At 29.2% G+C, this 13120-nt stretch overlaps 1 protein-coding gene across 1 annotated transcript in view; it reads right to left on the bottom strand.

Annotated features, from left to right (window-relative positions):
- The window catches only part of LOC118186045 (outer mitochondrial transmembrane helix translocase-like), a 52227-nt gene that overhangs the window by 10878 nt on the left and 28229 nt on the right, over nucleotides 1-13120 (bottom strand). The window contains exons 5-6 of the mRNA XM_035356030.2: nucleotides 7577-7665; nucleotides 581-623 (exon numbers count right to left, since the gene is read on the bottom strand). Coding sequence (XP_035211921.1) covers nucleotides 581-623; nucleotides 7577-7665 — 132 coding nt within the window. The remainder of the gene's footprint in view (nucleotides 1-580; nucleotides 624-7576; nucleotides 7666-13120) is intronic.

A 13120-nucleotide genomic window follows, 5' to 3' on the forward strand; every position in this document is an offset into this window, starting at 1 on the left:
AAATCCACTACTGCTTTCATTATTGTACACAGAAATTCCTTACTCAGCATTCAAAACCCGTTTGCATACATTTATCCACATGTTAAGTTAAAACCCATTTGCATACATTTATCAACAATGTTAAGGATGGTTAATAAATTGGCACACTTTCAGGAAAAACTGCTTGATAAAACTGAAAAGCAAAAAAGAGAATTTTTTCAACAGTTTAACAAACTGATATAAAATAATTGTTGAACAAATTTATTTTGCTTAGTTTTTGTTAGAGAAATGGAAAAAAAAAAATCTTAAAGAAAATCATTAAATCAGAATTTGTAGTATGTTATTAATCATGTAGTTATATTAAAAAAAGTATACTACGATGAAGCAGTAAATATTTTCTAATGAAAAAATTTCTTAATGAAAATCATTAAATCAGAATTTGACTGTAGTATGTTATTCATCATGTAGTTATTAAAAAAAGTACGATGAAGAAGTAAATATTTTCTATATACAGACATACTGCCTATTTATTTTCATATTCCATATAAATTGTTTAGGAATAAAAATTGAAAATAAGAATAAAAATGTTCAAAATGCTTACCAATTTCATCAATAAAAATTATACAAGGTTGTATTTTAAGAGCCTGAAATAAAATATCAATAATTAGTCTAAAATATCTAAATTATAAATTTTATTTACAATTTTTCATAATAACAGATTATTACAGAGGTTTTCCTCATTATGAAACTGAATAATTCAAAGAGAATTTTCTTAGAACAAAACTGCATAAAGTGAAAAGGTAATTATAAATATATACAAGAAAAGGTTTAACATTTTCCTGTATCACAAGAATAGAAATTAAATTATATGCAGTATTTTTAACTCTAAAATAACACAAAAATAATGCTATTAATATAATTATAGACAAATTTTAATTTTTCTTAACAGGCATTTTTCAATAAGAGATATTCGACTCTAGCTCATGATTAAGCTTAGTTGAAGTAAGGGTCAATATCTATTATTACAAACTATTCTGAAGAAGCAAACATTATATGAGGTTTACATTTTTATTTTAATCACATTTCCTTTTCTTATTTCGCACTTTTTAGCCCAAAGGGTGTTGGCAGAGAAGAGCTATTTATATCAAAATCGCATTTTAGGGCGATTCATTTTTCAAGCTGTTGCCACCAAATATTATCACCCTGTGTTATATTTAAGGAAATTAAATAATGAAGAATTTGAATGAATGTTTCTTGCAAAGAAATAACAGTACTTAGGGCAATCAAATTTTGAATAACTTAGTTCGCATTGGAAGTGTGAATTTTGAATATGTTTTATTATCTATTTAAAATTTTGTAAAACTTTAACAAATTTTTGATTAACAAACTCAATGATTTCAAAGCGAGCAACGGCAATATTGTACGGGAAAAAATATTTTTATCTCTAGTGTGTGAGACTCCCTATCAGAAATTCTAAAGATATGCTTTTTTAAATATTTTGTGATATTGCTGTTGAGTTGAATTTTAGGGATTTTAAGTGCGAAGAACATCAAATTTAATCAATAAAGGCAACACACAAAACATTAAAAAAAAAAGTCCTTCTGGGCATAATATACAATCTAAAAGCTTTCAGATTTTTATTTATTTATTTTAATTCTCAGAAAATGTTTGCATTCCATCCAAGTCATTTGCATGAGAATCCACTTACTTAAGAATTTTTCTACTATGAGTGTTTAAAATCTGAAGCCCTTAACAAAAGTAACTATTTTCAATTTAACATTATTTTAAGAGAAGTTCAAATCAAGACAAAAAGGGAAACTCATATGAAAGTTTCTGCTAAACTATTTGTATGCAGATAAATGTTGCTCTATTCCATGCTGTTGTGGATTGTGTCGTATGACTGATAACAGCCTTTTCTCTTACAGTACTTTTGAATGCTTGTTAAGAATTTGATATTTATATGTTTACTAGCCTAGATATATTTTATAAGTCTAGGGAAGGGGAATACGAAATATTGGCTATTTACCTTTGCTAAACTATCACAAGATTTTTACACAAAGTGATGCTTGTTCAAAAATTTATAATAAATTTAATCTATTTCTGTTATGTAACTTGTTAGCTAATTTAATTAACATTTCATTTTTGGAACTGGTTAGTTTTATTTTCTTAAGTTTTTTCATCAAGTGGTTATAAAAAGTTTTGATTACAGTTGTAATTGACTGACTTAATTTTGGTAATGATTAATCTTTATTAACTTTTATGGAGAAACTTGTATTTAATTTGTTTCAAAACTTAATTTAAACTTGATCACTCGGTTTTCTTTTAAATTAATCGTTGTTTCTTTGGCATGACAATTAAGGTTATTTTTTTTTAAAGTGCTTGCGGAGACTAACTTCCTGTAATTCCTGAAATATTTGGTTGAAGAAAATTATGTCTTGATCTTATTTAAATTATTCTGGTGACGTCTGGTTTTAAAATTTCACAATGATAAACCACTTATGCTTATTCTTGTGGCTGAAAATTTTTGTTGAAAATATGCTTGTCGAAATTCTCATTATTTTGTCCCTGGTGTCAACCAGTCTATAGTTTTTCACTAGATATTAACTGATATTGTATTTTCAGAGTTGTGTTTCGTATAATAGTTAGGAGAATGAAAATTCTCTTTTTGTATAATAGTCGTATAATAGTTAATTTCGTATAATAGTTAAGAGAATGAAAATTTCTGAAGTGGGGCACACTATTCCACATATGTAAAAAGGTATGTTATATGAGTTTTGCCACCCACCGGCGAAAGCTGCAACCAGAATCTGTAAAATCCATTTTGTTTTCTTACTACATGAATAATTAAATATGTTTACTTAACTAAACAAGCCTGTTTAGTTATAAATGTTTAATTTATATATACTTTTAATAGTTTAGTTTAATCAAACCCATACTGGACTATTTGCTGTGCTATAACTGAAATTTTCTTTGAGGAAGGGCAGTGGTCGGTCAAAGGTTATTGCCAATCGCCGCTACCACAATAGAAGGGTTTGAATCTCAGTTATTGGTCTGAAATCTTGGTGTATATTGTGATTTTTCTACAGTTGCATACGTTCACTTGAAAAGCAGGGTAGGTTTTCATTCCAACGCATTAAATGTTCAATATGTCTGTTTTTAAAGCCAGAATGATTTACAGTGAAGAACTAGTGTAAAATATCAATGTTAATAATAAATATCGCTTATATAAATAGGCAATAAACTAAGCTTACTTCCTGTAATTTTTCCTAAAGTGAATTGTATAATTTGTTAATAAATGCATGTTACTTCATAGATTTCATGTGATTATTCTGATGGTGAATAAAATGCATAATGCTACAGCATAATACATAATTTTATATGTAGTAAATTTCAATCCATATATTACAGAAATGCTTATGCATATTGATTAGATATTAAGCATATAGCATTAAATACTTATGTCATACAGTGTTGCCAGATCGAGCGATTTTTCACAAATTTGCAACTTTTGACAAGCTTGTGCTACTAAAATTTTAGTATTTGCGCTTTTGCAACTTCCATCATTTTCTTTTGCTACTTTTTGAGACTTCAAAGATTTTTTTTTTTTTTTTTACTATTGTAAAATTCTTTTATGTTAAAATAATGTATCAATTAAACATAAAAATTATATTAAAAAAAAGTATTTTAGGCTTAAATATAAGTTGGCATCTGCCATTCTTGTTTACATGTCCTTTACAATGCTGCACAGCCTGACGCTGGTATAAAGAGAAGGGGGTAGGGAAAGGGGGGAAATGGGAAACAAGGAAAAAAACTGATTCCGAACCTCTCACCTTCCCCCCCTTCATCACTCATGTTGTTTTGTTTTTAAATCCATTCCCTGTCTCCAGTTCTATGGTGATAATGAATCGAACAAAAGAACTTAGGGTATACAAACAGAGAAAGAAATAAGTCTTACTCCTGATTATAATATTTTGAAGAGCTACACAATAGCAGGCTAAAAATCAAAGCAAAGGCATTTTTCTAAATAACAACAAAAATAAATTTAACAGTGAATGAACAAGGCTTTCTTAAGTAATCAGAATGCTGAAATAAATCCAACATGTAGAATGGGAATCTCACTGAAATCCACTCCTCAATTAAAATGCTCGCAATTAAGGAAAAAAAAAAAAAAAAAAAAAAAAAAAAAAGAGATTTAAAATCAATTAAATATCAACTCAAAACATTTAGTACAAAAGTGCTAATAGTCTAAACATGAGGAATCTCTTAAGAATGGATATGAACATATTAATTTTAAAATAGAAACCTAAATTAAATGAAAATTAATTTTGAAATGGATATTTAAACAATTGAAAATAAGCAATATGGTCTTAAAATTTTCGTTAAAACTAAGATACGTTATTAGAAAGACTTTGAGTGGAATATAGTGTGTAACTTACAGAACTAATGGACGGTAAATTTGTGATGACGGCAGAAGTCATGTGAGCACACGTAACTATGACGTCACAAAAAATCACGTAATCTCTGACGTTATTTGCGATTTTTTTAGTCTTCTTTTGCTACTTTAGTTGAAAATTCTCTCGCAACGCTGATGTCATGTTTCATGGTAACTGTAAAAATATGTTCATTTAAAATGTTTTTTCAACTGCTACAACTTAAGAAGCAACAATAGGTCATTATGAATGAAATGTCTTCAGAAGAAAAGGAAGAAAAAAAAATGATGCTAGTTCTCTTATCCACAGCATTTGTGCACAATAAGAAAAGATGCAAGTTTTTCACTTAACAATAAGTATTGACTCACTTAACACCCTAGCAGTTGTAAGCTACAGTATAATCATTTTCAGAGACAATGCTATGTGTCACTACATAACAATTTTAAATCACAGCCAAAAACAAATCACATTGGACAAATTCTGAATGAAACAAAGACCTACTGAGTTTATTCTGTTTTACTTCCTTGTACGAAGTAAAGGAAGTATCATAGCTGTGAAAATTTTCGTGTAACATATTTCAACAGAAATATTGATTTTGACCACTATCGAATGCAATTTAACGGTGTTTTCGCATGACATTTCTACGTAAGGACAGAATAAATGACTCTTTTCCCTCAAACAAGTTGCAAAAAGGATTTAAAATGGATTCAGAAAAAAATTTTTAGTGACTTCTGTACATATGAACCACGCATAACTCTAAAAAAAGAAAAGCCTCAGAACATTGAAATTTTGTACATATGACTGCAATAACATGTAGCAGTGCACGTCCCTTTTTGGTTGCAATTGGCTGCACCAAAAGCACATATATATAATTACAAAACAGTGTTGCATTTATATGATTATTTGAAATTTATTAATTATGAATTTCAATTTTTGGTCTTTGTGAAATACGAGTTCTAAATTTCTTACTTTATGTCTTTAATGATAATTCTTCTGCAGCTTAATGAGCGAAAAAAATGTTTGTGTTTTGTTTTCAAAAAAATTGTTTTGTAATTATATATATCTATATATACCCAATCTGTTACTCTGCTCCGTGAGCTGCTTTTATTCATTCTTATATGTTGGTAAATTGCATATTTTTTGCTTTAAAAATAACTAAATTATGTTGTTCTTATTTTCCAGTTAAGGTTTTTACGCCTTTAGTTAATCTGCATGCAATAGTTGTAGAATTATCAACAATTTAAAAGTTATTTAAGTGCGGCTAAGTGCCCCCAAAAATCTACCATCTTGCCTGCTGGCCAAATTGCTTGTTTTTGTGTGTAAACTCTAATTTTAATTGTAAAAATTATTTTTTAAAATTGTTTTAACTGTCTTTGTGTTTTATATTTTTCCATTTTTAATAAAGATATTTTGAGGTTTTAAGCATTTTTGCCTTGCCGCAAAGTGAGAACTGAATTAATTGAATGAGAAGTATATCTTTAATGAAATTCAAGTTTAAATGAAATACAGCAAAAAATTTTATACACAAGGAAGTCAAGTGGTGTACACATAAGATTTTTTTACACATATTTAATGATTTTCATTTTTTGGTTATTAGCATTTTTAGTTTTAGGTGTGTATTTTTAGTTATGTTTAGCTATGACTTTTGGTTGCAGAACTTGCAAAGTATACTATTGTAAATTTTAAGTAAACAATCATCTGTGATCCTGGAATGAATTAATTTATTTTACATTAATTCCTGTGGAGAAAACTCTTTTAGTTTACAAACACCCTTCAGGAACAAATTAAATTTGAGAATGAAGTTTCACCGCTTTTGGTCACAGTTTTTTCGACAGGTTCCATTAAGCTTTGAAGTGCAGTACCATTTAGCTGTAGATGTCTATGCACTGAAAATCTAAAAACTCATTTTAATATTTAGTTGGTTAATATGAATGGAATTAGATTTTTTTTTTTTTTTTTTTTTTTGAAATAAAGTGATATTGTGTAATCCAAAAAATATTTTCTAAATGTCAAATGATTTTTGCCCTTCTATGTACCATTACTAAAAATTATTTTAACTCCCCATACAAATGGGTATGTATTACAGTCAACAGTCGTTAATTCGGACACCCATAATCCGGACCTCAAAACTACAAACTTGCCGCAAGCGCATAGGCGTTTACGCGTGCGCGTAAGACCTTTACGGCTGCGAATATGCGTGTGCATGTGCATAATACGTTTACGCATGCGCATTTAATATATAACAGACGGTATAAGCTAAAAATTATCTAATTCAGTTAATGTTGGAGATTGCGTTGTTCCTTAATCTTCGAATTAGATCCGGCTTATTATTTTTTGCAGACCGTTAGAGCAATTTTATAAAAGTAAGCTTGAACTTTCGATTATGTCAAATAGAATTTCCGATATATATTTACTAATATGTAAAGGATCTACAAAGTGAAAGTATGTTTCGAAATCCGAAATCTGTTTATCAATTTCACGCTGCTCTGCGGCGGAGGGGGGGGGGACACCGCAGCACGCAATGAATTGGAAGTTGATCTGTCAGCACTAATCCTTATCTTCAGGGCAGATGTTTTTATTTTATTTGGCTTATAATTCCTTACTAAAAGTAGTATTTCATCTCAATGTACTCCGTTTTTGATATAATTTAAATCAAGTTCCTCGTCATTATAATTCGCTTCCAATAGTGAAGAAAGTGACACAGAGGTTATTGAAAACGAAAAAATTTCGATTGACAAATTAGTCAGTATTCTCGACACAGCAATTACAGGACTTGAACAGCGGAACTTTGTAACTAAACGAGAAATTATGTCTGTTTAATAGAATTAAACAGAAAGTATTATCACATGAAACGAAGCAACTTAAACAACTTACGTTGAAAGAAATGTTTAATAAAGTAAACAAATAAATATTAAGTATGATTCTTTTTGTAAATTTTGGTACCCTTTAGATCATAATTGTTCTTTATTTCATAAATTACGGTTTCATATTTTTAATTTTGCATGCCATCTTACCAGATTTAAACTGATGATCTATAATCCGGAATCGCCGAAGTCCCAACGAGTCTGAATTAACGACTTTTGACTGTAAATAAATTGAATCTTTTAAATTACTGCTTCTTATTTTTAAAAACAAATATGAAAATTTTTTTAATCAAGTTCTCTCACCAGTGTGAAAACTGCAGCAGCTAGCTTTTGACTCTCCCCATACCATTTATCTGTCAGAGATGAAACCTCCAAATTTATGAAGCGTGCACCTGAAATTAAGATAGATATATTAGAATCATGGACAGTGATGAATGTTTGTCCAGTAATAGCTTTACAGAACAGAATTGCTTTATATCTAGCAATCTTAAAATATTTATAAGAAGCTGATGGCAAAGGGATATGACTGATAGCTTCACACTCTGTGGCTTATTGCAACAAATTTCAAAGCTGTTTCAAACTTTCTTTCAGTTTTTTACAAAGTTAATAATGCAAACAAGAAACACTTGGCAAATTTCTGCATATTTTGCTTTTTATAACAGGCTCTATATAGTTGCCCTATATATAAATTGTCATTCATAGATTAAGGGTTTAGATACAGAGTTTGTGCATTCTCATCCTGATGTTTTAAATGCTATTATAAAACTATCATAATCACTTTAAATTTACTTCATGATTAAGATACAATAACATGCCAAACAAATATTAATTTAGAAGTCAAACAACAAAAATCAGCGTTATATTTTCACAGGACTAGTTTCGATGGTTCTACCGAACCATCATCCTCAGCTGCAAAAGCGCAAATGAACGAAGTAAGACTTTGTTCATTTGCGCTTTTGCAGCTGAGGATGTTGGTTAGGTAAAACCATCGATACTAGTCCTGTGAAAATTTGAAAATACAACGCTGATTTTTGTTGTTTGACTTCTAAATTAATTACTTCATGATCCATATGAAATTTTAAAGAATATCATAAAAACTTGAACAAATATTTTTCTAAGCAAGTATTGCAAAAAGTTTAATGATAATCTCAAAATAACCATTTGACTAAGCAACAGAGACTTAAAACATTCAAAAAATGGTTTACCCACAGAAATATGATATATTTTGTATATAACTTTTTTACTTTATAGAATGAAACTATCTTTACTACTGTGCATTATATTTTTTAAAATTATTTTTAGATAGAGACTGTAATTTATTTTAATCAAATGCATATTTTCTGTAGAATATGTGTAATATATTAAATGTTAACATTAATATTTCTATTTATTTTGTGAGATCTTTGCCACCAAATCCTAAATACAAGCATAAAAATTGATAGAGCATGTATAGTTGATTACAATAGAAATAATTCTGAAGCAGTAAGCAGAGTTCGTACACATTTCTGCACACGGAAATTAAGTACTTTTAAGGACTTTTAAGGACCATTAATGAAAAAAATTAAGGACCTATGAGCAAATGGGAACTGAAGTTCAATTAATATTATTCTATGCCTGAAGCGTGCACTTTTGTAATACCACCCTAAAAATAAAATAGATCCCTAAGTAGTATGCATTATTACTAAACATGAATTAATTAACATAATTATCAATAAGTCTGAGAATAAAATAAACATCATGCAGTTTATCAAGTAGCATTAAATATTTTACACTTATAATAGGTTGGGCATATTTGAAATAAGATAAGTGACATTTACGTTTTACTAATAGTTAGCTTAATGTTGATTTTTTTTTTATGTCTCATTTTGTCAATACTTGGTTAGTCTAGAGCAGAGCTTCTCAATTGATGATACGCGTACCACTGGTGGTATGCAAGAAAAAAATAGGTGGTACACAAAGAAGCAAAGTATTTTTAACTATTTATTTCAAAAATTAAAACCTCAACATCCTGATTGAGTTTTTTTCTCCAACACTCGTAAATTTATGCAATATGAGCTTTGTTCAAGAGTGGTGGTACTAAAGGTTTTCAATTTTTATTTAGATGGTACACGTTAGTCAAAAGGTTGAGAACCGCTGATCTAGAGATTTAGTAAATAGAATGTAGATTTTATGTCAAACATCATAGGTTAAAATGAGCAGTAAGATCATAATCAGCATGATTAGTAACAAAAGACTGAATGTTATCACCGCTGCTGCTTGTCTAGAGAGAGAGCTGCTGATTAGAACAAACCTGAAAGGCCTGATGTAGGCACAGTTAGCAAGTGTTGAAAGTTAGTCAGGCTCTGTTTGATGTAGTTAGTGTCACAGCTTTGTGTAGAGTTCCAGGGGCTGTAACCCAGTTAATATACTTTCAGGTTCCAATAAGCCATTAAAGCACCAGAGGTGATATGCTGTTTTGTATTATTTTAAGTCTCACTAGATGCAAAGAATGTTTTCTTGAATTTCTACATTTTTGTGTTTTATCTTGCGACCACAGTGAGTATTAATGAAAAGCAATAACTCACTTTAATATGTAGAGATAATTATTAAGGGGTATCAGAAACCCCTATACCGACAATGTTAAATTGGCCATTTTCAATGTACCTTTTCTCAAAATCTGCTGTAGATACAAGCTTGAAATTTTTTCTGTAATTAAAGTATACCTATCTGATTATACTGAAATGAGCTTTTGAAACATTTTGAATTTTAGAGTAAATTACGGGATATTTTGTTAGGCATAGTAAAATTTAGCACTTTTCTCACACAAAAAAATTTTAAAAAAAAATTTTCCAAGTTTATTACAAAAAGCTCATTTCAGTAAATATTAGGAAACCTAATAAATAAGCATAAAAAAGTTTAGATACCTGTGAGCAGTAGTTCCTGAGAAAAGGTACATCGAGTATAAAAAAATCATGTTTGGAGAAAAACGCATTTTTACGTAAAAATCTTCATTGATTAAAGCAGTAGATGACAAATTAAAACTAGATTTTTTTATAGTTCTAATTTTCATAGAGATTAAAGAATGGTATTTTTAGAAAGATAAAAGTGTAGAGAATTTGAAAATGCATAAATCCGAAATCACAATTTTTTTAAGATTTTGGGGTTCCAACTCCCCTTTAGGGTAAGTGGTTAGTTATAAATAATTACATTAGGTAAATAGGTAACCTTAGTCATTATGGATTTACATGGCCACTATTAAATTTTATTTTTTAACAATATTTGTTAAAAAAAAAGCCCTATTAAAATCTAATAAAATTTCACAGTTTAAATACACGTAATTTATGAACTGATTCTTAAAGAATATTAGAATAATTACACATTAAAAGCTACAAAACATTTATGTTTTGTAATAACACTCAACAAAATATTTATCCGTCATTTTGATTTGAAGCTTTCCCAAACATTTTGGCTAGTTTATATCGATTTCCTTTTCTTTAAGCATCTTTTCTAACAATAATTAGAGATTTGTCTCCATATGCAAACCAATGCTCTCGCTAGTTTCTGCGTGCTTTATCTCCTAACTTGTCAACCTCTCCACAATGTACCTATGAGGATTTACTTGATCTGGTAAAAGTTAAATAGTCCAAAACCCCTGATAGACGTGAAGCAAATTATCACTATATCTGAAAGTAACTACAATATTGGACAAAGGTTTAAATAAGTCTCTTATTTAAAAAGAACTTAAACATAAAGGCATGTTCTAATGCTAACAAAGTTAATTACATCTCACAGTGACATAATTAAACAGTCAAATTCAAACTAAAAACGTGGACTAGTTATCAAAGATTATACAATTTAATTTTAATTTAATCTGGCTCAGTAACTCTATCATATAAGAAAATAGAAATGGAAAATTATAGTAAAGGCTGAAATCATAAACAATTGGGTAATTTACATAATAATAACTGCACATATCTTTGAAGAATAATTTTCTTTATGTATTCAGTTTCTTTCTTTGGCATTTTTCCTTTTCATTTTAGAATATTTGGATTTAATTAAGGATTTATATTTTTCTAAAAAACATTAAATGCATTTAGAATATATAGAAAAGTGACTAATTTAATTTCTTTAGTAATATGGAATTCAGATGAAATCTGAAATACATATGGTAAAGGATGAGATGAAATCTGAAATATATATGGTAAAAGCTGTTTACAGAGCTAGTGTGGCAGAATTTTTAGAATTTAGAAACACACCAAACAACAAAATCAAGAAATGGCAAAACTTTTAGAATTTAGAGCATGCATTGAAAGCAGAATTTAGAAAGGCTGTAGAATTCTCCACTGTGTAATTCTAAGTTACATTGAAAAGAGAAGAATCTTAAGAACTAGCAAGTGAATAATCGCTTGAGTTTGTGAGACAGTGCATAAACTTGGAAAGGGTTTATTATTCAAATAAAATTTAACAGAACTCTGTCTTGGAGTTGTACAATAAAGCCAACACCCAGGCTTGAACTTATGAGACTAAGAATTAAACTAAACTAATCTTAACTAAAGAGATATAGCCGAAGCTTTCAAAATTCTAACAGAGATGACCCCTCAATGCTAATTGATTGCGAAGCTATCAAGGGCCTAAAGTACGGCCGAGCGTAATAATAGCTTACGAGAGAGTAGCCTAAAGAAGCGGGCACGTGCTAGCCAGAATACCTGGTATCTCTCTCACTAAGACAGTAGAACTTCGCAGTTAAATACGGCTCTTCCTCATTAGCATTCAGACGTGATTCTAAAACTACGTTCTGGCCGGAAGTGGTAAGTTGAAATTAAGAAGCGATAGGAAAGGAAGTTTAACTCAAAATTTAACTGTTAATGAAATTAACATAATCCATACTAGTGCAGTCGAATTTAGGAGAGGAGGATCCTTACAAGTACAGTCGAATACACTATGCAGTCAAATTTAGGATCCACAGATATTGTATCAGATGTGAAAATGCCTAGTGCCAGCTCTGTGTACGATGCATTAAGACATATTAGATGGATCTTTTAAATTGTAAGTTTTCAATTCTTTTATTAATAAAAAAATCCTTTTCTATAATGCCTGCCCAAGTGATAAGATTAGAAGCATTTTTTATTTTTTCATGCTTGTGTCTAGTGAAAAGTAGTGAAAATAAAGGGAAGATAAACATGTTAAGAAAAAGATTCTAGTATCAGGAATAAAACATTCAAATATTATTCTTCATTGTTCTTCCAGATGTTCTCCAAAAAATAAGAAATTCATCGCAAACTTTCTGGAAAATACATCCATTATGTGTTGATACCATGGAGACATTTTTCATTTTGTCACATATTTCTCGAATCTTCTAGAAAGTGGGTATCTAAATCTTTTTCCAAATCCCTCTATATTTTCCAAGGTGCAATGTCAAAAATACTGAAAAAAAAATTATCTCAGCCAATTCTGTAACAGCAAAAAGCCAGAAATATTTTGGGAAAAAGTGTAAAATTAATTTTATAGAGAAAACTGATGCACATTCTGAGAATTTTGAATATTCTGAGACAATGGGAAAAACGCTTACTATGAAAAAATTAAAAAGAAGACTTTTTAATTAATTACATAGCTAATTTTGCTTTTGCAAAGAGCTATTTCGTAAATTATGCTTTATAGCATTATACCTTGTTTATTTTTCAGATTTGAAATATTGTATATTAAGTTGCCAAAATGAAGCTTTAATATGACAGTGAAAAATAAAAATGTTTTATTTTAATGTTATTTAATTTAATTATTTATTAAAATTCTCAGATTTTGGAATTAAAAATTTTCTACAGAAACTGATCTTAAAATCGCCAAAATGTTGACAAGTAGCCAAATTTAGAA

This window comes from Stegodyphus dumicola, chromosome 2 (genome assembly GCF_044657685.1).
Source record: "Stegodyphus dumicola isolate Sdum_Otavi_A_Nest chromosome 2, ASM4465768v1".
Taxonomy (NCBI): Eukaryota; Metazoa; Arthropoda; class Arachnida; order Araneae; family Eresidae; genus Stegodyphus; species Stegodyphus dumicola.